The sequence below is a fragment of the Sturnus vulgaris genome, chromosome 2 (assembly GCF_052056855.1).
Source record: "Sturnus vulgaris isolate bStuVul1 chromosome 2, bStuVul1.hap1, whole genome shotgun sequence".
Classification (NCBI taxonomy): domain Eukaryota; kingdom Metazoa; phylum Chordata; class Aves; order Passeriformes; family Sturnidae; genus Sturnus; species Sturnus vulgaris.
The window spans coordinates 51,879,627-51,905,774 of record NC_142244.1 but is presented as its reverse complement, the minus strand read 5'-3'; the positions used below and the strand labels follow the sequence as shown (position 1 = coordinate 51,905,774).

At 40.7% G+C, this 26,148-nt stretch overlaps 1 protein-coding gene across 2 annotated transcripts; it reads left to right on the top strand.

The window, feature by feature from the left end:
• Nucleotides 1-1,130: 1,130 nt before the first annotated feature.
• HSPH1 (heat shock protein family H (Hsp110) member 1) lies at nucleotides 1,131-24,634 on the top strand. Of its 2 annotated transcripts, XM_014892327.2 has the most exons (18): nucleotides 1,131-1,441; nucleotides 2,380-2,437; nucleotides 8,134-8,274; nucleotides 9,974-10,096; nucleotides 11,346-11,445; nucleotides 12,205-12,338; nucleotides 12,817-13,061; nucleotides 13,916-14,144; nucleotides 15,038-15,144; nucleotides 16,375-16,508; nucleotides 18,558-18,763; nucleotides 19,540-19,671; nucleotides 20,416-20,553; nucleotides 20,967-21,092; nucleotides 21,627-21,734; nucleotides 21,842-21,961; nucleotides 23,124-23,285; nucleotides 23,776-24,634. In XM_014892327.2, the coding sequence occupies exons 1-18, from the start codon at nucleotides 1,335-1,337 to the stop codon at nucleotides 23,974-23,976; spliced, it is 2,571 nt and encodes an 856-aa protein (XP_014747813.1). In that variant the 5' UTR covers nucleotides 1,131-1,334; the 3' UTR covers nucleotides 23,977-24,634. The 2 variants fall into 2 exon arrangements, with proteins under 2 accessions (XP_014747813.1, XP_014747814.1); XM_014892328.2 differs by lacking the exon at nucleotides 19,540-19,671.
• Nucleotides 24,635-26,148: the final 1,514 nt, after the last annotated feature.

Genomic DNA, 26,148 nt, shown 5'->3' with positions numbered 1-26,148 from the left:
AACCTCATCAGCTCACACATATACAAACATCTACCAGGCCAACCTACCAGCTCATTCTGAAGTTAGAAGCTGCATCCTTAGCTAGTCACACTGCTCTCATGAATTTTTCAGTCGTGTCTCCTCTGAAACAGGCAAGCACTATTTCAGGAGACCAAATCCTCCTCATACACAGTCAGGAGGGGTCAAAATTCAGCAGACCTGAATGTTACTCAAGTCTGAAGCAAAGCTTTATGAGAAATTGCCAAACCACAGTACTTAGAAAGAGAGGGGTGGGGGTGGAAATATCTTGTCTCTTCCATGCAGGAACACTCAGGACACTGAATGCTATCACCTAACCCTGACCTTTGTAACATCCAGGACCTAAAAGGCAGCACCTAACATGCAGAGAGGACATAGTCTTAAGCTGTGCCGAGGGAGTGTGAGGCTGGACACGAGGAGGAGTTTCTTCTCAGAAAGTGTGATTAGACATTGGAACGGGCTGCCCAGGGAGGTGCTCCAGGTGGAATCGCTGTCCCTGGAAGTATTTGAGGAACGACCGGATGTGGCACTCAGTACCACGATTTGGTGGTCATGAGTCAGTCACAGGTTGGACTCGATGACCTCAGAGGTCTTTTCCAACCTGATTCTGTGATGGATGTACTGCTGACAACTGAAATCAGGACCTGTGCACCCACCATACCTCCATACGGAAAGCAGAAGGTTAAGGCTTCCTCTAGCAGGGACGGGGTCCTGCACAGAAAGCTGGAGCTAGACAGCTAGGAGGCAATAGGACATTTATGTTATAGTGGATTGTGGTACACCGAGACAAAAGCCCCGTGCAGAAAACAAGCGATGTGTAGAATTAACATATTTAGCATGCCAGCACAAGGGGGAGATACCTACAACAACGCGACAAGGAGCTCTAGAGAGGTTTCCCAGTGCATTAAAGTAAGGGCACTGGCACGGAAAGCAATGCCTCCCCGGTTCCCGCACATTCCTGGCTGCCGGAGCCTCCGCCTTGCCCGGCCCCCGCCCGCCTGGCACCGCCCCGCGCGGGGCCGGCGGCGTCCGCGGTCGCCATGGGAACGGCGCGCGTCACCGCGCCCGGCGCCGCCGATTGGAGGGAATTGTTCGAGAAGGCGCCCGAGGGCGGAAGCGGAAGCCGCACGTGGAGCCGGTGAGTGGCTGCCGCAGTTTCTGGAAACTTCGCCTCATTGTCATATTTAAAGCGGCGGCGGCGCTGGTGCTGGGTCCCCTCCCCGTCCGCCCGCCCGCGCACGCTACGGGGACCGGCGGCCGCAACAGTAGCGGGAGCCAGCCGGGTAGAGCGGGGGCCTCCTTCTGGCGCCGGCGCCATGGCCGTGGTGGGCTTTGATTTGGGTTTCCAGAGCTGCTACATCGCCGTGGCGCGGGCCGGCGGCATTGAGACTGTCGCCAACGAGTTCAGCGACCGGTGCACGCCGTGAGTGAGGGGGCGGCGGGGGCGGTCGGGCGGGAGCCGGTCTGTGCCTGGCGGAGGGAGCGCCCGCCGTGGGGAAGGTGCTGGAAGTTTCGCGGTGGGGCGTGGGGTGGGGGGGGTTCACTCTGTATGGGGCCAGCGCGTTCCCCGGCACTCGCCGCCTCCGTACGGACCCCCGAGGGCTGCCGGGGGGGCAGGTACAGAGTGGTGGGGCCGGGCGGCATCCCACTGTGTGTCCTTCCGACCTGCTGTGTGCCCCCGTGCTCCCCTTCCCTCCCCAGCCCGCTGTGTGCCCCTGTACCCACCCCCGGGTCCCGACCCGCTCTCTACCACCCAGCCTTGCCCCCCGCTCCCCACCCGCGCTGTCCCCCCGTGTCCCGGTCCCGGTCCCGACCCGTTCTCCGGGGCTCGTCCCGCGGGCAGTGCCCGGGGGATGGAGGGGGCTGTGCGGAGCCTGCTCGGGTCGCGGTGCGGCGGGCTGGGAGCCAGCAGAATCCCCGTGGGGGCAGCCCGGGTTAAGTGGGACACGGGGGGAACACGCTCCCACTCGTGCTGCGTAGGATGGGCTCTGGCAGCTGCTCCGGGGCAGCTCTGCTTTAGTCAGAGGTCAGGTATAGAAAGCCTCTGGCTCAAAGCAGGAGTTAGTTGACAAGTTAGAAGCAGCCGTGCACAGACGGGTAGGGTGTAGTCTGGCTGTGAGCTCTGAATTGCGATCACCCTCTTTTACCGTTTGGATAAGCCATTGTGAATAGTCTTGGATTCGAGCCGAGGCTTTAAGATGGATAAAAGTATTCCAGTAGTTTTTTACTGCGAGCTGCAAGAATGACGCTGTGATGGAAAGACTTAGTTGTTTTATCTGCAGTAGTAGAAAATGAATCCGTGACAGTTCTGAGCCATGTTTGTTGTCAGGACCGAGATAATTAGCCTGTTGTTCTTTCCAGGTCGGTGGTTTCATTTGGATCAAAAAACAGAGCTATTGGTGTTGCAGCTAAAAACCAGGTAGGTCATTTCCTGCTGCAAACTGTTGAAGTACCAGTGGGTGTAAAGAGAGTTGGCTGCTGTAGTTGAAGCCGAACAGCTTCAGTTTCTTGTTGAGCCTTTTATTTTAGAAATGCTGCACTATGCTGCCATGCTTTCTTCAGAGAAATGTAGGATGTTTTTGCTAGAATGCTTCTGCTCTCTCTTTCATTAATGTAATACTTTCCAGTTGAATATATTCCTGTTCTGTTAAGGTCACTGGGTTTCTTTTCCTAATGATTGTTTACAGGATTATCCTTGTACTTGAAGGAAAACAATTTAAATGCTGTACATAGTTTCTTAAAATTAGATGTAAGGGGAGAGGTTTGGCTCAGATTCTTAAAGCTATTTAGGGTACCTTACTACCTTTGAATTTGCTATCCTTATTTTGGGTTCTTTTGTTGTTTATTTTTTATTGAGGTGCTGTGAAAGATTGAATGTTTTCTTTGTTAAAGTATTATTTTCAGTTTAGAAGGAGAACTTAATTCCAACAAGTCTCAGAATAACGAAATATCACGATTAAATAAATCCTTAGGTGCTGTACATTGTTATGTAACTGCTGCTGGGAGATCAAGCATGCAGCCTCCCCTGGCCTGTGCATCTCTCTCATGTAGTAAAAGGACTGCAGTAGGTTTCCATGGAGAGAGCACTAAAGGAGACTTTATTCCACTGTAATAGCACTCTTCTTAATTTTGAATAGCCGAGGCAATACAAATACTTTTTATGTTAACAAGCGCACCCACATTCAGTTACAGGTTAACATTTGGAGTAATGAAGTAAATACTACAAGTGAATAAATTTCATTTTAGCATTGCTGAGTTGACTGCTGGCACTGTTACAAGTCAGAAACCAGTATGATTCATTAGTGTCCAAAAATGAGTTGTTACTCAAAATGGGAAGTGATCTGAATCCTATGTACTCTCGAGTATGTTTCAGTGTTGTTAGATTGTTCTAGTAGATGCTGTGGAAAACATGAAGTAAGCTGAAAGTGAGGCAGATTCTCTCTTAGTTTGCTTTTACAAGTGTGTATTTGCAGTGATGAACACTTGTGACTTTAGTTGCCTTCAGACTAACCTGTATGATTTTACTATATTGAGTGTTTTATGCTTGCCTCTCCTAGCAGTTGAAGCTAAATATTTTTGCCAGGAAAAAGAATGTGATACTTAAAATGATAAAATATGACTGATCATTTCTTTCTCTAGTTGTAAGTGATTCAGTTTGGCTGATGACCAGAGATGTGAATTGTGTTTCTTTTGTAAATGTGGAAGTTTGCTCACATGGACTACTGAGGGTTACATTTTTGGTGTCCTAGGGTGCAGTACCTACTTAAATCAAGGAGTACAATGAGTCTTTTTATTTGGAAAAAAGCAAGCAAACAAACAAAAAAAATCCCACAAAATAAAAAATCATGTTTTGACTAGTGACTTCTATGACATGACTTTGTGAGAAAGCTCAAAATACTCAAAGGTGCTCTCTTTAACATTTGAGAAATTGCTGCTGGAGAGCAGGGAATTTTCAGAGAATTTCTGTTACCATTAGGTAAGTGTGATAGCACTGGAGATGAGAACAGTATGTTAGTTAACAGACTGTAATTCTCAGCTTTCTTAATTGTGACTAAGCAGGAAGATATTAAAACATGCTACAGACCTAATGGCATACAATTACTCTAAAAATATCTTAAGATTGTTCCTTCAGAAAAGGCTTTGAGGTTAATTCTAAATTAGGCTATAAAAGCTGCCAGAGTGTTTGCACTTCTCTGCCCACTACATGGTAATAATTCCTGCTGCTACGTTCTTCAGCTGTACAGCTGTGAAATACGTAGCATTCAAGTACTCTGAAGTTGTGGCTATACAAATAAATGAAACTGTGCTGGGAAACAATCTTCAACACAGAAACCTAACTACTCAATCACATTAAAGTACTGGAATTGTTCCTGGCATGGATTTTGGCCTGTGGTAACTTGTGCTCATACTATTAATTGCTGAGCACTGTTTAGTGATTAGAATAAACCAAGGATGATTCTCCAGCAGGGAGTCCAAGTGTGACATATTTCCACAGACGCAGCTGTCTGAAAGTTACTGTTTGTTAGTGGGAGTATGGCCTCCTTTTTTGTCAGGGAGCTTTTCTAGAGGAGAACTGTCCTAGTTGAGTAGTTTTCTAATAGAAGATATAACTCAAATTCCTCCATTTCACGGTGGAAAATTTTATATGCAACAAGGAATTGATGCTTTTCTTTGAGGGTAGTGAATGCTAGACATATTCCTTGGTATGCTCAGTATTTGAGTTGCTATCATGCAGTCTGTTGGTGCCTGCCTTAATCTATCCTGTAGATAATAGCACACTTTTATAATTTCTCCCTAATAAAATAGGATTAATTCTACTCTGAGATACTTGCATTATCTCTTAGGCTGCTCTAGTTGTCTGGTTTCTGTTGTGCTTTGTGTTTCTGATAAGGAATGTTTCTCTATGTCACTTGCTTGCACTGGGGAGCTGGCATTGTAGTTTAGCATATACTTGAAGCTGATGTTAGCAAAAAAGGTTCCAAATTGTCTATGCGCTCTTTTTCTTTGGTGTATTGCAAGAATTTGACTTGCTGCTAGGTGAATGTGAGCAAGGAAATGATATGATTTCAAAGTAGCTCAGGGAGGAAAAAGTAAGTATTGAAAAGTGTGGAGACACTTAAGCTTGACACTTGATAACTAGGAAAGCCCTTTTTTGTGCTTAATGTAATGATGTTTAAAGTGGGGGTAGTGTGGCTTGGGTTTGAGGGCCAGCTTACAGAGAAACCAGCTTAACATGTAGTTGCAATCTTTAAACATTTGAGTTTGGTCTAAGTTCTGTCACCCAAGGTGAGTGGCTCTGGTTGCCAGCACAGCCAGTAGCAGAGTGCTCCAGTGCAGTGCACAGGGGAGTTTCCTGAACTGGGGGAATGTCACAGGGAGACAAGAATGGTAAGAAGCCTGCAGCTGGAGTGGCCATGGCAGGGACCTGGGTGGGGCCAGGAGCAGCAACAGCAGTTTCACCCAAATATAAAATAAGCCCTTAGGGAGCAGTGGTGAGCAGGGTGTGGCACTGCAGTGTGCAGGAAGGGCGCTCAGGCTGTGCCAGCCCAAACAGGGAGCAGTGGTATCCACTGGCAGAAATCCAGGGCCTCCCTCAGCTCCACACCCAGCACGGCTGGCACAGCTGCCCAGAGAGCTCTGGCAGGAACACGCGGCCACCCAGGTGCCACCTGCAGGGTGAGCCCTGCTCTCTGTGCCAGTAGTGGGTGGCACCTGTGAGCACAGCTGTGGGAGGGTGCCCAGGTACTCTTCCACTTAGTGACAGAACTCTGGCAGGAGGTGAGCAGGTTGAAGACTTGGGGAGTGTGAGAGAGGGAGATGATACAGTGGAATTGCACCCTGCCTTGCCTGGGAGGCAGACAGGACACAGCGGATTCCTTTCTCTTCCCTCCACCTGCTGGAAAACAGTGACTTGAAGGGATAGGGAGCAAGCTGTCACCAAGGTTAAGTTGACTTATGTCAAAACTGCTTCCCTGAAGAAAAAAAACAGGTCATTGCCATAGGAGACTCCCTTCAGAAGGGAGCAGAAGAACCAATATGCTGGCTGGAACCACTTCTTAGGAAAGTCTGCTGCCGCTCTGGGGTCTAAGTTCCTCCCCTGGTATGGCTGTCAGATAGTTATCCATTATTGGTTTCTCAAACTGACAGTGATGAGGTTGCACCTGGAAGTCCAAGGGCAATCCAGAGAGTTTTCAGGGCCTTGGAATGAGTGCTTAAGGGATCAGGAGCACAAATGGTGCTACCATGTGTTCTCTAGTCATCCAGTTGCAAGAAATGAAGGAGGAAAGAGGAAGAGCCAGCAGACCAATATCTGAGCCTGGTGCCACTGTCAGAACTTTGGGGTTTTGATCGTGGGTCAGATCACACGATGGCAGGACTTCCAGCAATAGGCAGGGTACACCTGTGTCAGAATGGGAGAAGGATCTTTGCACGGGGGCTAGCAGGGATCATTGAGAGCTTTAAGACAGATTTGGAAGGGGAAAGGCATAGAACTAAGTTTGCTAGAGATAAGCCTGGGAGGTACCACAGCAGTGTTTGAGAGTGTTCCAGTGAGGTCCTTCACTCTACTGCCTTGGTGGAGATGGGATAGAGATCTATGCAGCAGTAGTGACACAAGGGTTATTATTGATGTGTTAGAAACCACAGAAGCTCCTGAGAATGGTCACATAGGAACTGGGGCTTCTCCTCCCCAAATTAACGGCAGGATCATTGGCCCAGCTGAAGTGTATGTACATCAATGCCTGCAACACAAGCAATAAAGAGGAGGAGCTGGACACCATTTCGCAGCAGTAAAATTGTGCCGTAGTTGCCATTGTGGAGATGTGGGGGGATGACTGGCACAATGGGCATGTTACTTCTAGCTGGTTAAAAACTGGCTGGATAGCCAGGCCCAGGCTGTAATGGTGAATGGAGTTAAATCCAGTTGGCAGCCTATGGTGTTCCCTGAGGCTCAGTATTGGGGGCTAGCCCTATTTGATATTTTAATCAGTGATCTGGAAAAGGGGATAGAGTGCACCTTCAGTCAGTTTGGAGGGGAGGCCAAGTTGGACAGGAATGTTGATCTGCTGGAGGGCAAGATGCTCTACAGAAGGATCTGGACAGGCTGGATTGAAGGGCATGAGGTTCAATGAGTGCTGGGTCCTGCCCTTGAGTCACAGCAACCTCATGTAATACTACAGGCTAGGAGCAGAGTGGCTGGAAGCTGCCTGGTGGAAAAATACCTGGAAGTGCTGTTCAACAGCAGCTGAACATGAACCAGCTGTGTCCAGGTGGCCAAGAAGGTCAATGGCATCCTGGCCTGTGTTACCAATAGTGTGGCCAGCAGGACCAGGGCAGGTATTGTCCCCCTTTACTGGGCACTGATGAGGCCACAGCTCCAATCCTGTGTTCAGTTCGGGGCCCCTCACTACAAGAAAGACACCGAGGGGCTGGAGCGTGTCCAGAGATTCCAGAGATGGGCAGTGGAGCTGAGGAATGGTCTGGAGTGCCAGAGTGATGAGGAGGAGCTGGGGGGGTTTAGCCTGGAGAAGAGGGAAGCTCAGTTGTGCTCTTATCACTATCTACAATAAACTAAAAGGAGCACAAGTTGCACCAAGGGAAGTTTAGATTGGCTATTAGGAAATTTTTTTTCACCTAGAGGTTTGTAAATGTTTAAACAGGCTGCCCAGGCAAATGGTGGAGTCCCTGTCCTGGGAGGTATTTAAAAGGTGTGTGGATGTGACTTTTGGGGACACTGGTGATCTTGGGTGTGTTAGGTGAATAGTCGGACTTGATCTGAAAGGCCTTTTCCACCTTAAATGGTTATATGATTCTAAATTAGTTGACTAAAGTAGTAGGCTCTGTTGATCATGTTATTGTTCACTCAGTTGTATCGGGGTTTCAGAGATAGGTTTATAATCCTTAATAAGTAATGGTCTGGAAGTTTGTGTCTAGCTTATAAATGAACTGATAAAAAGTACCAGACAGTAATTACCAGTGTTAAATAAAACAGTGTGACAAGGGAGTGAGTGAGTGGTTGTCTGAAAACTTGACCTGTGCTTGGGGGCATACAGAATAGCACTAAACATTGCAGACTGATTAAGAGTGGATTTCTAACTGTCCTGTATTTCTTTACAGCAAATTACTCATGCCCACAACACTGTATCTAACTTCAAGAGATTCCATGGCCGTGCATTTAATGATCCTTTTGTTCAGAAGGAAAAAGAAAAGTTGAGCTATGATTTGGTTCCCATGAAGAATGGTGGTGTTGGAGTGAAGGTAAATCTGCACTTTATCTTTCCAGGTTGTAAAGCTAAATCTGAAGTCTTATATTTCAGCACCTAGTCATGAAAATATGGGTTTCTTTTAATTACCCTAAAGGTAGGTTGTTACAATCTTTCTGTTTAAAAAGAGCTCTTCTATGAATGGACAGCTTCATCTTTAAATATGTTAACCTTCAAATTAGGGTTCATTTACAAATAATTGCTGGAATGCAGGTTTCCTTGTTGGCAAATTGCACATCTAGCTCAAACACACTGGCAGAAAAACAGCGAAGGTAATTGCAACGTTGTATGGTTTTACTTCAAAGTAGGATTTTCTGTCACTTTTGTGTGCAGTGCATTGCAGCAGTCTTACTAGCTGTTTACAAATGCTTTAGAGAGTACTCCGAGCTCTTCTTCAGAATAATTGCCATAAATGATTGGCAAGTCTTTAGTGGACTACGTGGAGTTGGTTACTTGCAAAAAGGGTGTTCTCAAAACCAGCTCTTACCACATTGCAGGTTTAGCTCTTGCTTACATTACAAGGACTTCACTGATACAATGTCATTATTTCCTGGAATAGGTTCAGTTAATTACATTGTGTCCATTCACAGAAACATGTACAATTACTGATAATGAAGCCTTGCTGGCATAACAGGCAGTTATTGCTTGGTACGTCATTGCTTCACTAATGAAGACCTTAGCTTGGACTGGTATCTCAAAACTTCAGTATAGATCAGTCCTAAGTAGTGAATAGATCATAGAATTATAGAAAGAATATAGAATTATTAGAAAGAATCTGGACTGGAAAAAGAGAAGATGCTTTTTCTTTTGCTCTTTGTGACTTGTGAGGTTAACAGATAAATTCAGACAGAAATTATTGGTTTCCTCTAATCTGTGTGTCTAGAGTCTTGTCCTTGTACTATATGAGAGTCTAGTGTTGGGAGAATACTCCTAGTTGGTATTTTTTCCTATTTTTCTTAGGCCGCTTGGAGAACAAATTAGTATTTATTTCTTTTTAACTGTGGTTAAAAAGTTGTAATAATTGATTCAGTAACATTCAGAAAGACTGGGAGGTTCAGGGAACAATTTTTCTATTGAAATCAAAATGCCTAATTTCTCCCCAAATTGCGAATTAAAGAGAAGTGCTACTTTCAAGCATCAGTTGTAGCATGTTACTTCTCCTCATCATTGTCATGTATTCTATTGCATGATAAAAATGGTGATTCAAGAATAATTTTGCTGAGCTTTATCTTAAGCTTTTAGTTGTTTTATGTGCATAGGTGAACTGTTGTTGCACAGCTCTTCCTTTCAGAGACTCCTAACATACTTGAGCAGAAGGATAAAAAATGCCAAGGGAAAATAGACAGCAAGTAGTTCTGTACAGTTTTTGCATTTCACATCAGTTTGAAAAATGATGGTTATTTTTACTTAATGGTGTGCCACATTTTAAACTTTGTGTCACTTTTGGCCATTTCCTTGCCATTTTCTTGATCTATGGAGTTGATACAGTTCTTGATGTTTTAAGACAGTGAGTGGAATTATTGCTTCTATAAACACTCAACTGGGAAATGAAATTGTAAGCTGAAGTTCTATAATGAAATAATGAAGCATGTCATGATTCATGGAGTATTAGCCAGCAGTGTATCAACAAACATTAAATGCATGTAATTTTCTTCCAGTTGAACTAATGGAATTATTTTACCTATTCTATCTAGGTCATGTACATGGATGAGGAGCACATCTTCAGTGTGGAACAGATTTCAGCTATGCTATTGACTAAATTAAAGGAGACTGCAGAGAGTAACCTGAAAAAGCCAGTAACAGACTGTGTTATTTCTGTAAGTAATTGTAGTGCACAGGAACATCATGTCTTTTAACTTCAGCTATTGAAGGCATTTTGTTTCTATTCATGCGGAGTGAAAAAGAAGTCTGCTAAGCACTTACAAAGGGATTAATCCTAACTAGCTTTAGAGCTTTTGACTTAAAGAAATCCCAGGGCTGCTACCATATTCCAGACCCTGACTAACTTCATGAACTGATTCTCTTGGAAATGTCTGAACCTTTGGACCCAAAATGTCTCAGGATCCAGGTATATACCCTTTTGGAATAGCTTGTTTTCATGACTAAGCATACTAATTACTCATTAAAGTAAATACATGTTTGTGGTTTTTCTTGAATTTAAAACAATTTGATAACAACTTTGATTTTTTTTTTTTTTTTTTAAAATCAAAATTTCCCCTCTGGCACTTGGAAATTTTAGTTTTTGTCCAGTTTATCTTCATCCTTTCAGCAAATTGTGGGGGTTTTTTTTCAATGTTGTGACTGCACAGAAAATGGCCTCAGATCAAGAACAGTCATTCCATTGCAAAGCCCTGAGTATAAAATAACACCTGCCTCTCTGTTCTCAATGACTCTGAACAAGTCTGTCTCATGTTGCATCTAGGAATATTTAGCTCTGTTATTATTAGAAATGTTGATTCTCCAGTTGATACCTGGAAAGCTAGTTCTTCATGTGTCCCTGGGAGGGGGCATCAGAAGGCACTGTCCAATGCCAATGCTAGAGATCTGTAGAAAATTTTCAACTGTATATTCCTTCAGAATTTCTGAGCACTTCTTGCCCAAAGTGATTTCTGCCAAAACAGATTCTCTTCATTTGTTATACCTTATTTCTTTGCATCACTCACATCTGTAGTATTGCTGTACATTTTTAGTTCCCCCTTTCCTATATTTTGATAGGAGTATACCTGCTAGTTCTAATTAAGGTATTCCATGTCATTGTCTTCGTATCTTAGTATTAGTTTCACATTTTGGGCCAGCATTTAATGTTATTAGCATTTGTATACAAATAACTCATTTATTTCTTGCTAGTGTGTGCTCATGTAAACTAGCTGATGCTGGTTTAATTCCACCTCTGAGTAGAATACTTGAAGTGTCAATTCAGTATGGTAGTTGTTTCTCAGAGGCTTGTGGCAAGTGTCTTCCTCCAAGAGGAGTAATAGATACAATTTTTAAATTAATGCTTCTAAGTAAATAGTGTAATGTCTCATTTTCTGAAAATAACTTCATATTCTTGCCTGCTTTCTTCAGGTTCCATCATTTTTCACAGATGCTGAAAGGAGGTCCCTTTTAGATGCAGCTCAGATTGTTGGCCTAAATTGTCTTAGATTAATGAATGACATGACAGCAGGTAAGTAGGATAAAATAGCAGTTCCTGCAAGTGACAGGTGGGATAGAGGGTGCATTTAATTACCCTAAGAAAAGGAACTGACTTGAAAAGGCAAATATGAGACATAAATATTTGAAAAACTTGCTATTCTTTTCTTGGTTTAATGTCTTTTGTGTGAAGGGGTATAAGAGATCAAGCTCCAGTGATAATTATCTCCCTGAGCACTTACTTGGGAGTCACTATGTGTGCCTGGACTACTTGTTTAGTGTACTGTCCAGATGCACAGTTGCAGGATTTAGACATTCTTAAAGGAAGTTCCTTGATTAAACATCAACATCTCATAACTTCCAAGGCTTTTTTCAGTATAGTCAGGGTTTTAAACAGACACATAGCTCTCCTGACCATTTATACAACTCTCAGACAAAACTTCTTTCCAGCTTGGAAGATACTAACTGTAAATAAAGAACTGGCTTTGGACTTTGTTTTTAAGGCATTCTAGGTTTTTGATTACTTTGCAAGGCAAAAAAAAAAACAAACCCAAAAAACCCAAACAAATGCTTAGGGAGTATATACATGACCAAGGGAGTATGTTCTGCTTTTCAGCTCCTACAGCTTAGATTAATGGAATAAAGCTTCCATGAAGATCGTATGTCTTGTGCAGGTGTATGTCTGGATTTGTCTTGATGCTTTTGATCTTGCAGCTTAATGTTCATGGGGATGTGATAGTATGCCACTGGAAACTAGAGATTGTGTGGATAATATCTGGCACTTCTTTTGCAGTGGCTCTGAATTACGGAATTTATAAACAAGACCTTCCAGCTCCTGAAGAGAAGCCACGGATAGTTGTGTTTGTTGATATGGGACATTCTGCTTTTCAAGTATCGGCCTGTGCATTCAACAAGAGTAAACTGAAGGTAGTAAGATTAAATGGAAATAGAAGGGTTTATAAGCAATTAGAAACAAATAGCCTGCTAATCTGCCTTCTTTTTTAAATTCTGAAATAATTTAATGCATGGAAAGTGGCAACAAGTGAAAAGGTGAAGGTTTTCATCAGTGTCCTTCATTTCACTAGAATTGTTTCAAACAGGCTGTAAGTTTTTTGCAATATACAAATGTAAGATATATAATACAAGTGTTATAATTTTTGTTTTAGCTAAATGAGTGTGTGCATGGATTAAAATTTTGAATACTTAGGATTGTCACTTAGTTGCTTCACCTTATTTCTTATGTAAATGTGAAGATCAATTTTTAGCTGATGTGGTTGTGCATTGGAAGATAGGCCGATCTGTCCCCAGCATTTTTTTGAAGCAAGGATTTGCTGATATTGGAAGACTGCTATTCCCTTTTGATTTTATTAGTGTGAGACTAAATAATTGTGTTCTTTCAAACCAGGTGCTTGGCACAGCATTTGACCCTTTCCTTGGTGGGAGAAACTTTGATGGAAAGCTGGTAGATTACTTTTGTGCAGAAATAAAATCCAAGTACAAACTAGACCCAAAAACCAAAGTTCGGGCTCTTCTTCGTCTGTATCAGGAATGTGAGAAACTGAAGAAACTGATGAGTTCAAATAGCACAGACATTCCCCTAAATATTGAGTGTTTCATGAATGATATTGATGTATCTGGAAAAATGAACAGGTGAGTTCTGTACAAGACAGGCATTTGCTTTGGTGACCATATTTTTTAAACAAGTGTTTCTCTCCATGTTTGAAAGGAACTTAACATGTTAAGTGTAAGTGCTGAATAGCTGTGGCATTTTTGTAATGCTAGACTAGCTAAGGCTGGGAAATGTGGTGTTCAGCTACTTGAGTAATGTTTCAGTGCAGTAAAGCATGCATAAGAAGTTTGGATTTTTTTGTAGAGTGTGTTCTTAAAACCATGGATTGATGCATGCGAACCAGAGGGTTGGCTGCATATTTAGACCTGCTGAATATTTTAGGTGACCTAAACTCTCATACTACCCTTAAGATAGCAATAATTTAAGCTTTGTTTCATTTTTCCTGATCTTCATGTACTGTGGATACTGGTGGAGAAATGGAGGGCAGAAACAGTGCTTATGGTTCAAGTGTAAATGAAGTCTCTCTGTCTCTTGCACATGTTCACAGGCATGACTTCATTTGTTAGTTCTGTAGCTACTACTGAGTGGTGGGTTCTTTTTCTTCCAGTATTTAGGCAACAGTTTTTCATTATAAAGGAAGTATCAGTGTTTTCTGATTTCTTATCTGTAATCTCTGCTCTGAGGCAAATATACAGCAGCTGCCCAAACAAAACCTTTATTTAACTACGTTGATAGTGGCTTAGGAAAATTAGTAAGCAGTTGTTTGTGTACTGCCTTGTCTACAGTTGCTGCTTTGGCTTACTCACAGGAGTTTAGCTTTAAGTCTCTTTGGAGTGTAGTTAACTAAACCTAGCCAGCATCAGTTTGGAAGCAAATATTAGGCAAGTTTCTTGTGGGACAGGCATTCTTCAGTTAATTCCATTTTTTTCTTTAGGTCACAATTTGAAGAATTGTGTGCTGACCTGCTGCAAAGGATAGAGATGCCTCTGCTTTCATTAATGGAACAAACACAACTGAAAGTGGAAGATGTAAATGCTGTAGAGATTGTGGGAGGAGCAACCCGTATTCCTGCTGTCAAAGAGAGGATTGCTAAATTCTTTGGCAAGGATGTCAGTACAACACTGAATGCAGATGAAGCCATCGCTAGGGGCTGTGCTCTGCAGGTATAGTACTGGCAACACTTGATGAAATTAAAAGATGTATTTCTTGGTAGCACTTCCATGAAGACTTAGTCAAGCAGTTATGAAAAATTGCAGAAGTGGTCCATTTTAAAGTGCTCAAGGGAATATACATGTTCACTAGGTCTTTTTATGAGACTATGCTGTTTAAAAGTCCAGAGTATTCCTCTCTGGTGCAGTACTTTATTGCAGGGTGTAGTCTGTAAGCAGCCCACTGCTCTTCAGAAGAATGTGATCTAGGGGTCTTTAATGCCAAAAATTTCAGTCATTGTCAAGATGAAAGGTATTTTTACTCAACAAGATACGAGAAGTATCTATGGAGAGCCCAAACTACTGCAAGGTTGACCTTCCTGGTATCCAACTTATCAAGGTGAAACAGGTTTTATTCTGTCTCCCTTCCATTTTTACTGTTTCCAACTATATTTTGCAAGCAAGCCACTCAGAATTCTTCTTTTTCTCCTTTAACTTCTTGTCTTATTTCACCCTCTTCTCTTTGACTTGTTTCTTTGCTCCATCTCACTAACAACTTCCCACTGCCAGCAATTGGTTGTGTGAAGGGAAAGAAGCAGGACCCTTTAGATAAACACTACTTTTAGGACTAAGCAGTGCAGCATTTCCATTTTTTACAGTCCTGCTATTAGAGTGTTACTCTTATTCACAAGCTACAAAAGGCCTGCTAACACAGCACATAAACATTTGTGTGAGATTTCTCTTCTCATACTGCATTGAAATTCAGTATTGAAATAGTTCTGCCTAATGAAATCAATACAGTTCTCACTTGTTCAAAGATTTTTATTTTTTTTTTTGCTGTCCTGGCTAGTGGAGTAGAAGAGTTATCCAGCTTTAATGCAAGTTTTTTTTGTTGGTTTTTTTTTCAGTGTGCCATTCTTTCTCCAGCTTTTAAAGTGAGAGAATTTTCTGTGACAGATGCTACACCTTTTCCAATATCTCTGCTGTGGAACACAGAAGCAGAGGACACTGAAGGGTAGGTTGCTCAGACTACCATTCTATGAAGCTTTTGACCTTCATAAGTCAAGGGTAATGTTGTGCATGCATTTAAATTAGGATCTTGGCATTCTCATCTAGAAAACCCATAGTGTACCAGGGATGGTTGACAAGAAAGATTGTAAAGACATAGGTTGAAATTTTAGCTGCAATTCCTCATTTGTAAAAATATGAAGGTTTTTAAAACGTGAGTTGAAGAGCTACCAACTAGTATATTGTCTTGCACTACCTTTATCTGGTTGTCAGGATTAGGAATGTAAAATTAACTAGATTAGTGCCTGGGTCCTGATTGCGCTTTGCCTTCTGGCCTTTTGGTTTTTATTCAAGGTGTTCCCAACATCTGTCTTGATTTATTAGTAATGTTATGTACTATGGAAATATTGTGAGCTTATATGGATGCTGTTTATCTGACTGAAGCAAGAATTTAATACCTAGAAAAACATTTAACATTTCTAAGAGTAATTTCTTGCTGCAGTCTCTTACGACTGACATCTGTTACTAACTGTGCTGTGCTTGTGGGAAATGTAGTTGCTTTCTAAAATGTAAAGAGCTCTAAGTCCAACTTGTGGAAATATCATAGTTCTAGAGGGATCTGTTCACACCCTTTTCATGTTCTTCGTAATTTAGCCTTTTATTTCTTCCTCTGTTTTCTGTGGAGGTGCAGGGCCTAATTGTTCTGTCACTTGTCAGAGCAGCCTGTGGGTTCATGTTCTAGGTAAAGCTCTCACTTTCTCACAGCTAGGTTGTTAGATGAGAACTTCCACAGTTAGGAGACAAAATTTAGTTGGAAATTAGAATCAGGGTGGCATAGTAGTGGACATGCTGTAGAACACCAAGTAAAGCTGGTTGTTTTTCTGTCATGTTGAGGAATGAATAATAATGTGGTGTCAGGGTTCTCAACTGAGCCGTGGAACATAAGTGAGTAAGGCATTAACAGGGCTATAATTATCTCTTTGAGGCTAAGGAAGAGTACAAATTATGATTCAAAATACAGTGTTCCAAGCTCAAATAGTAGAATAGGACAAATTCTTATTACAGTAAAGAACAGTAAATCCTTTTCCCTTGCAGTACATTAGTGGAGTATCTTCATTGCAATTGTTCAGAAGGGTAAATGTATCAAAACATGATGTTCCTCTGAAGAGTTCTGACCCTATCAAAATCTTTTAGCTCAAATACACCACTAAAAGTGATATTTTTCCCTTAATTACAGAGTTCATGAGGTCTTCAGCAGAAATCATGCAGCACCTTTCTCTAAGGTACTTACATTCTATAGGAAAGGTCCATTTGAGCTAGAAGCTTTCTATTCTGATCCTAATGGAGTCCCATATCCTGAGTCAAAAATTGGTAAGTAGTTGTCCTGGAAATGGTGGTGTCTCCAATAGAATGATTTGAGATCAAACAGTAATTGTGTTGTGGTGCAGTATGGTTATGATGTATATATTTAGGTTTTTGTCTCTGAAGGACTCAGAATTTTCCCCTTCCTGAGGCAACTGAATCAGTATTTTTTATTTTTCTTACATATGTTGCTTTGGCTAAATGAACAAATGAGGGGAAACGAAAGCCTACAACTAAAATGTGATTATCACTACAAAAGATAGCTTTGTAACTTTTAAAATCTTCTTTTCTGCTTGTCACTGAAGCAACCTAGGAATAATTTAAAAATGTCTCCTGTATATAAAAAAAAATACATGTCTTGAATAACTAGTTGTTGTTTTTACCTATACCTTCTGGGGTTGGCATAATGCTAAATAACTGTTAATCAAAGCAGTCTGAAATAGTGGCAGCTACAAGACTACAGTATTGATTTGTCTATGTAACATTTCTAAGCAGCTCTTTCATACTTTTTGACAAATTGCAGCACTTGACAGTGCTGATACTTAAAAAGAGCTTATAACATGGTTAGTTAGAAAAAGATTGTGATGGTAAAGACAGGCCAATTAAATAATTGTTCTCGAGTTCTAAATATGCAATTAAATGCTGTGTGTTTGTGTTTACCATGTATTTTGAAAAACGAGCACAATAGAGAGGGATTTCCTACAAGCACAAGTAGTGACCATACAAGGGGGAATAGCTTTAAAAACTGCAAGAGAGCAGGTTTATATTGGATATTAGGAACAAATTCTTTGCTGTGAGGATGGTGAGGTACTGGAATAGGTTTTCCATAGAAGTTTTGGATGCTCCATCCTTAGAGGTATTCAAGGCCAGGTTGGATGAGGCCCTGAGCGACCTGGTCTAATGAAAGGCAGGGAGTTTGGAACTCCATCTTTAAGGTGGCTTCCAACCTAGGCTGTTCTGTGATTCTCTGACAGTATTCTGTAGTTACAAAAACACCAGACTTCCTTTTCTGGCTAACTCTTACCATAAAGACTGTTGGTGGGGTTTGTCAGTATTCAATTTATATGGCTTTAACAAATGAGAAGCTGTTTAACTGCTATTTTGAAAACTGGTACGAACAGAACTGAAGATCAGATTTGTTTCAACTCAGTTGCCAATTAATCCTTTGCTCAGAACAGAATTATTGGTATGACTAATGAGTGAAGTAGTAGTTCTAATGAGACTGGCAAAAGGGAGAACAGGTCGCACAACTCCAGTATTATTGCTGAATTTACACGACAGAGGATTACGTTCCTGCAGAGAATCATGCCTGTGAGATAGGCAGGTAAAAGCTTGTGCACTTGTGGTCTAGATCTGTTGTTGAAGGATTTGTGTGTGCAAATGTGTGTATTTGGCCTGAGAAATTGGGGAAGTTGTACTTTGCAGCTAAGTGAGCATTCTGGTCTCCAGTTCACTCTTTTGGTAATCCATGCATAAGGAAAAATGTTGATGTCAAGGACATCTGATTCTTCATTTACTCTTAAACTAATTTTCTGTTACACAATGCTTGTTTCAAGTATTACAGTAGTTACAGAACAATTATATTTTGCCCTAGAATAAAAGGTAATGGCAGACTTGCATGGATGTTAGAAGCTGTAAGGAAAGTCTCTAGAAATATTGCTTCTATGTTGGGCAGCAACTTGTATTAGAAGGGCACCACTTAATACTGGTGTTACACTAAGCCCTTTTGGTAGTTTTCTTTCAGCCCACTAGTAACACAGATAGCACCAATTCTGTATTTACTCTGTATTAGTGCTGTCAGGAGAACCTACTATTTGATTTATTAGATTAAGTTGGCTGAAAAGCAGTGTACTTTGGCTTTGTTGTTTTGTTTCTGTGTTGTTTTGTTTTTGTTTTTTTTTCCTGGTAGTACTGACTTAATTTGAAAGACCATGAGATTAGCACAGAGGCTTCATCAAATATTTAGAAAACAGTTTATGAAAAAGGGAGATGTTTTCCTAGGTCTGTAATATTACCTACTTAATTCCACTGTGTGAGGTTTGATTCTTTTGGTTTTAGGTAGGTATGTTATCCAGAATGTGGCAGCCCAGAAAGATGGAGAGAAGTCTAAAGTCAAAGTGAAAGTCCGTGTCAATACTCATGGCATTTTCAGTGTGTCCACTGCATCTATGGTAGAACCAGTTAAAAGTGAAGAGTGTGAAGATGTCAGTGTTGAGACTGAAGTGGAAGCCCAGGACCAGAGGCCTATTGAAAACTTCAGTGATGTAAGTTGGCCTTTCTTGTGTGTGAATGTCTTTACTGATTGATGAAAGTGTGTTCTGCTGTTACATACTGTGGAAGAAAAATACCTTCCTCTAAGGAATTTTAAGATGCGTGTAGCTGTCAAGAAATGGCTTTACAAGAACAGGAGACAATTTGTGCTATCTTGCAAGTGTTTGGATTTCAAATTCAGTTATTGTGTGAAGTGCCAAGTAGCAGCAGGTTGATTGAGGGTGGGGTTGCTTACAGCTGCCATAGTTTTCCAGCTGTTCCAAACAGGAAAACTAGATTTGGATTGTTAATCATCCGTGCCCTTTGAAAGGATTTGTATGTAATCCTTTGCATCAGTAGAGTTTTTTTGAAATTTTTGTAAAAGGAAAAGCTGAATTGTTTTCTACAGCATTGAAGGAGAGGGGAACACTGGGGAATAACGCACACTGTTACAGTCTAGTTGATGTTTTAACAGTTTTCTGAGGGGGAAAATCTTAAACATTATGACTCAATAAATTAAAAGCCCCTTTTTATAAGAGAAAGTGGTAGCATGTGCACACACGCACACGAGTATTGTGCAGCAAGCCTGACACTGGTAACATTTTCATGAAGTCCTTCTGAACTTGCAGCTAGTCTGTATCTCCATAGCTGAAGCGTGTGTGTTTCTGCGTGTGCACAGAATGCTTTGTAGGGCACTTTGTACCGTATGTGCGTCAGAAGTGAAGTGCCCTATACTTAAATGCAAGTGCACATGCCTTCTACATCCTTTGTGCCTGGGCTTTCATTTCAGAAAAATATCCAGCAAGAGAACAGTGAGGCTGGAACACAGTCCCAGGTACAAACTGATGGTCAGCAAACGTCACAGTCTCCCCCTTCATCAGAACCTCCCTCTGAAGAAAACAAAATCCCAGATGTCAAGAAAGTGAGTGACCCTTTAACTCTGTTGAAAATGTTATCCTATATAATGGCTTTTAAGATGGTAACATATTTCAGGAAAAGGAACTTGGTGTTGGAACCTTCTTCATTTTCACATCTTTACTATAGTGAAAAAATGTCTATCTTGTGATGGTTTTTGTGCAGAGGTTGCAAAAGGATTTCCTGCAAGAAGCCTTTCTCTACCACTTCCCTCTCTTCTTGCAGTGTTGTACAACTAGTTTATTTGGGTTAAAGATATTTCAATTTAAACAGCAGTTAGAGGCCAAACTTACTAGGCCTGCTGAGGGAAGCTGGGATCAGGAATTCATAAACCTGAAAGGAAATAATCAATGTGAAACATTTGCCTGCATGTTATTGCTCGTGATTTTGGTTTTTCATCTGTATGAGACGAAAAATGCTTTGGGTTAAAATCTTAACCACTGTTAGCATCCTTAGTGAACTGCTACGTTACAGATGAACACTTCTGGAAAATCTGCAAACACACCATGTATCTGAGTAATGTCCTTGCTGTAGCTCAGTGCTTAGTGTTTGGAAACAGACTGTAAGGAGATTAGGATAGGAGGTGGAATCCTCAAAAGGAAAGTGCCTCATGAGTATATTTTGAAGATTTTAAAAGAACATAGAAAAACCTTTGTATGTTCTTCCTCTGAATGTATCTTTCATCATAGTGGTACTTTTCATCAGAAAAAAAGTCAGGAAAATGATCTTATTTTTCTTCTTTCTAACTCAGACAAATGAGAAGAAAGGTGATCAGCCCCCAGAAGCTAAAAAACCCAAGATAAAAGTGAAGAATGTGGAACTACCCATTGAAGCTAACTTGGTTTGGCAGTTAGGAAAAGATCTTCTCAATATGTATATTGAAACAGAGGTGAGTTAGTGTGGTTTAGACTGCTTTCTTGTGTGCAGTTATTAACCATTCACCTGCTTCTCAAGGCAACCTCTGTACTTGTACAGTCACCCTGGAGTGTGGGCTCAATTAACAATGAGCTAGTGTACTGTCTGCCTTCTAACACATAACTGACAAGTGTTTATCAGAAAGATTGAAGTGTCCTTTCTAGCAGTTAGTATCAGAGCACTGATTTGTGGAATAACATCACAGATTCATTTAAACTGTTGTAAGAAGTGCATCCCATTTCTTCAGATGAGTCTACTTGTGTAATAATGAGCATTTCAACAGTTAGGTGAGCCAAGGCCTCTGGGAGACTTTACAGGAGCTGTGCTTCATAGAATGCTGTTTGAACATGGTTATTTTTTAATTAAAATATTTTCTGTGGTATACAGGGAAAGATGATTATGCAAGATAAACTGGAGAAAGAAAGAAATGATGCAAAGAATGCAGTGGAGGAATATGTATATGAATTCAGGGACAAGTTATCTGGACCATATGAAAAGTTTGTTTGTGAAAAGGTAGGTTATGGTTTCAGGAACTTCTCTAAAAATACTGATATCAAATACCTGTTCTGTATACCTTGGTTAAACTTTCTCAAAGCCACCCTGGACATAACTGCAAAACCAGAACTTCATTTGAATGATGGCAGTGACTAACCCAGAATTAGGTTTAGGTGTATCAAATGCATATCCCTGAATATAGTTTTTGTCACAAATGGAGTAAAGTTTTGTTTCCAATTGAAGCTGGTGACTGGAAGGGGAAGCTGTATTGCTTTATGTGTAACCAAAACCATGAATTAGAGTTGCACCCCAAGCATTGGCCTAATCAAGGACAAAAGATAAATGCTACCTTTGTGGTAGTTGTTTCTCCAGTCCAGAAGCTGGCATGTCTTAAGTAACTTAATTAGGCAAAAGCTGTAGTAGAAATGAAATTTTCATACAGGAGGCTAAGGATTAATGTGTATATTTACCTCTGTCATGTTACTTCAAGACAAACATGGTCGATTGGTGTGTATTCTGATGTTTGGTGTGTTGAATTATATTGACATACAGGATCTGCAGGGATTCTCTGCCCTCCTAGCAGAGACAGAAGGCTGGCTGTATGAAGAGGGTGAGGATGAAGCAAAACAGGTGTATGTAGAAAAATTAGAGAATTTAAAGGTAGGCCTGTTAATATTCCTAAAAAGCAAAATTTCCAAAACACTGTGCTAAACAACATTAATGAATGTTAACGAATCACATGAGCATGTACAAATTGCTATTTCTAGAAATTAGGTACTCCAATTGAAATGCGCTATCAAGAAGCAGAGGAGCGACCAAGGCTATTACAAGAACTGGGACACAGGCTCCAGTACTATGCTACAATAGCTGGGGAATTCAGGAATAAAGTAAGTGACCTTTTTTTAACCACAGTGCTTCAGTGAGCCTCATTGGCTGGAGGGACTTCAAATACACTTTCAGATGAGCTGTGATCTACTGCTATATAGGTCACAAATTTAACACCACAAATGTTTCCCAGTACTCAAAAGAATCTCACACAGTGTGTCATATCTTTAGTTGCTTGATACTTCTGGATGTTTTCAGGCTGAAGAAGAGGTTTCTTATAAAGAGTTTACACTTATGGTCTGATTCTTGACCTTTAAAAAACTGATCTGGCTGCTTTTTAGAAATGTGTTCCCCTTCCAGTTCTTTCAGGGACAATAATTACTGTGTGATGAGAAGCATTAGTGTAAAACCTAGCTGCAGATAAGGTACAAAACAGTTCTGTTATATATGGGTGTTTGGAGCTTGGTTTTTTGTGTTTGGGTTTTTTTCCCCATTGGTATTTGTAGATTGTTTTTGGTAAGCATTCCTGTCTGAAAATTTGCTCCTTGGATTTCAACTTAAAGAATTTTAGTAGGGCAGCTCACAGCACTCCAACTAATTCAGTCTGAGACTTAGCATCAGAAACAATTATGTCCTCACAGCTATAGATTACAAAATTAAGTGAAATCACTAGCAGTGTTATATGTGAAATAATGAGCATAATTGTAAATTGTGTATTTAAAACTTCGTTTTATTTAAGAGCTCTAAATACAGATTCATTGGTTGTGTTGCTGGGCAGGTCCTTCTCCTGATAGTAGTTAATTGTGTAACTGGCATTTTAGGGAATGCTAAAGTCGAAAACTCCTATCCTTTCCCTGTACATCAGAATCTCAGTGTCTAAACTACCTTGGGTACAGGTAGCCCCTCCAGAATGAGAGGGGATTTTTTTTTTATCAGCTTTGTTAAGAATGTTAAACGTTATTGCATGACCCTTCTGTGAAGCTTCTATGCACTCTGTGAACCAGATTTCTTGTTCATTTGGGTAAAGGAAGCTTTATATTGACCTCTGTATTTCCTGTTGTCTCTTGCTGGAATGGATATCCCTTGGAGCTAACATCTATTTAGTTTGACCATTGGAAGAGATTTACAAGTTATAAATAACTGATATAGACTTGTTGGCATAACTTGATTACATTATTAACACTTGACATTATTAAATAATACAAAATGTTTGTATTTGAACAGGATGAGAAATATATCCATATTGATGAGATGGAAATGATGAAAGTAGAGAAGTGTGTTAGTGAAGTGGTAGAGTGGATGAATAATGCTGTGAGTGCACAGGCTAAGAAGAGCTTAGATCAGGATCCAGCTGTGCATTCAAGTGAAATTAAGGCAAAGCTACAGGTAAGTACCATAAGAAACTGTCTTTAGAGGTTGGTGCTAAAAGTAGACTGGTATCTGTGCCTTTTGTCTTCCCCAGTTTCATCTTGCTGCTCTAGTGTTCTTGAAAGGTAGAAAATATGCAAAGGAAGAGATGGAGTAGAAAGCAGAGGAGCTGTATTGTGCTGAATACAATTCTGTGGAGCTCATTGATGTTTCGTCTTTGTCACCTTAAAAACTCAGGTTGTCTCAGTGTGTTACTGAGAGACAAAATAGTATTGAAAAAAACAATGTGAAGTCCAAAATACTTAGTTGAACTTTGCCCACAGAACATCAGAAAGTATACCCATTAATTTATTTCAGGGTACAATAAGTACGTGTCAGTTTGGACTCAGGAGCAAATGCAGAAGCCCATTTCAAGCAGTCTTTTGGACACAGGACTTTTGGCACTAATGAAGCTGGTGGCTCCTTAATATATGTTCTGCCCACATCTTTTCCATTTTTTTTTTTTTAGGAGTTAAACAATGTCTGTGAGCCCGTTGTGACACAACCAAAACCAAAAGTTGACTCTCCTAAGGAGGAAAACCCATTAAGTGAACAGAGTGATTATAAAACTGAAGAGATGGGAGAAGATGACAAAAATTCTGAAATGCCTCAGCAAAACGGCGAATGTCATCCAAGTGATCAAAACACCATTAACATGGACCTGGACTAAGCCACTGCACTTGCAGCAAATTATTTCATCCCATGACAGAAGATGTTTTGGCTGTCATATGTGATGGGGGTGGGAATGCATTGTTTTGGAAACTATTTATATTTTTTTTCTTAAGACTTGTCTGGGATAGGTTATGTTGTGGGAGGAAGAATAGTAATAGTGTTGGTCATGACTATCCTAAAAGGAAAATTGCCTTGGTAACTTTCAGATTCCTGTGGAATTGTGAGTTCATACTAAGCTTCTGTGCAGTATTTAACCATTTGCATCACTAAAGATGAAAAGAAGCCCTTGCTTTGAAATGTACTGCTCCTTTAAAAGGTTGTAATCGAAACACCGGTAGGCATTTGTAGATGCCAAGGTAGTTTTCTTTTGTCTGGACATCTAATTGGGTATGTCAGAAAAAGCCAGTGTCTGTCCCCTTCATAAGGACTTTGCAGAAGAAATCCTTCTGTCCTGAGGTTTTTGATTGTTGCCGTCCAAAGTACTTATAAGGTAATGAGATGGTGAAATGTGTTAGTAGCATGCAGAAACGCTTACGTTTCATCTCTTGCTAAACAATACATTTTTCATGTGGGTACATAAAATGAAGGAAATGCTAATTCTGTTAGTGTTATTGTGAAGCTTTATAATGAGCTTTGAAATAAAGTTCATTTTACTGATATCTCCTGACCTCTTGAGTTTGTTTTCAGTAGTTCTGCTCTGAGTGTTGCCCTTCTCTGTTTGTGTTCCTGTGCAGGAGAGTCATAAACACGCTTAAAACTCTCACACTTTGCACAGAACCAGTTGTACTGTGAGATTAATGTAATTCAGCCCCTTAATGAGTGATGCCTCTTTCTTTTCTTTGGCCCAAGGGTTGTATACACCTGAAAGAACCTGGAAACTTCACAGGTGTTAGAGCATAGGACAATGTTTGTAACTGATGCCTATATAACTTGGGTTACTAGGTGCTTATACAGCTTGAGTCATAAGATACTAGTATAACCTGATATCAGTATGACCTAAATCATGACTCTTTATGTATCTATCTAACCTGATATCAAGATAAACTGTCATAGCTTTTTGTACCTCTATACAATGTAATGGCTAGTATATGGTTAACTAGTTGCTTAATGCTGAATAGAGGAAAAGAGAAAAAACTCCCCAGGTGGATAGCTTTAGAGATGGATAAGTATAGTACTAATGAGAAATTGGCAGATGTAAAGCCAATTAGCGTCAGAATAGTGACTTTGGACTGGTTAAGCCCAGACAGAACAAGGAGCACTGTAACAAGACAAAGTTGAAAAGTTCAGGTGCAAAGAAGACCTTGGAAGCCTTCATCAAAGACCTCTGATGACCCCCAAATTGGGGATGTGCAAGCACAGTGCAAAGGAACTACCTAATAATGAGATCATGCTATGTAAATTAGTTCCAGTGTGTATGTGATGATGTAGTGATACTAAGCAGTATTTACTTATAAATACACCAGAGCACTTGACAAAGGTGTGTGAGTTAGGTGGAGCAATTCCCCTCACCACCAGTGCTGCAAGAAACAAATACCTGTTCTATAGACATTGGTCTATGGGGGTTTATTTTCCAGCCTGTCTTTTGGACATCATAACATGGAACCCTGTAACTTAGGAATTGTAATCCACGGTTCAGAATAAGGTGTTAAAACCTGGTGGATTATTTAGGCCAGGCTCTGCTTTTTGTTATAGACTAAATTGAAATAATATTTTCAGCCCATACAAGTTGCTCTAGTTAGACCCTGGTAAAGGTTTTAAAAGCGAAGATTTCCTCACAAGTAAATCGCTGTAGTCTATTGGAGACTTTTTTTTTTTCATACTTGATGCAGGGGAGGATGCTCTGTACTAAACATCAAATTGCACTAGAGTATTAGGCACCTGAAATGCTGTGGGAAGAATTTTTCTTGGAAGCATATTCTGAAGGGTGTTTTAACTCTGCCGATGCATGGAAGTACAGATCCCATATATAAGCATGTGGCATCAGATGCTTAAAGATCAGTGTCACTAAATGCAGAAGGGTTTTGGTTTGTTCTTTTTATATGAGTTTATTGTGGCTACAGCAATACTTTGTCTGGAACAACACAACCTAATGGAGAAAAGAGGAAATTGGTGCTACTGGATCTACTAAAGAGGGAGTACAGATGATAGGACTGGTGTTTTCTAGGGCCAG

Coding starts and splice junctions, on each gene's coding strand:
- HSPH1 (XM_014892327.2), top strand. CDS start 1,335: ATGGCCGTGGTGGGCTTTGATTTGGGTTTCCAGAGCTGCTACATCGCC. Junction 12,339..12,816: donor TCAACAAGAGTAAACTGAAG/GTAGTAAGATTA, acceptor CTTTCAAACCAG/GTGCTTGGCACAGCATTTGA. Junction 23,286..23,775: donor AAATTAAGGCAAAGCTACAG/GTAAGTACCATA, acceptor TTTTTTTTTTAG/GAGTTAAACAATGTCTGTGA.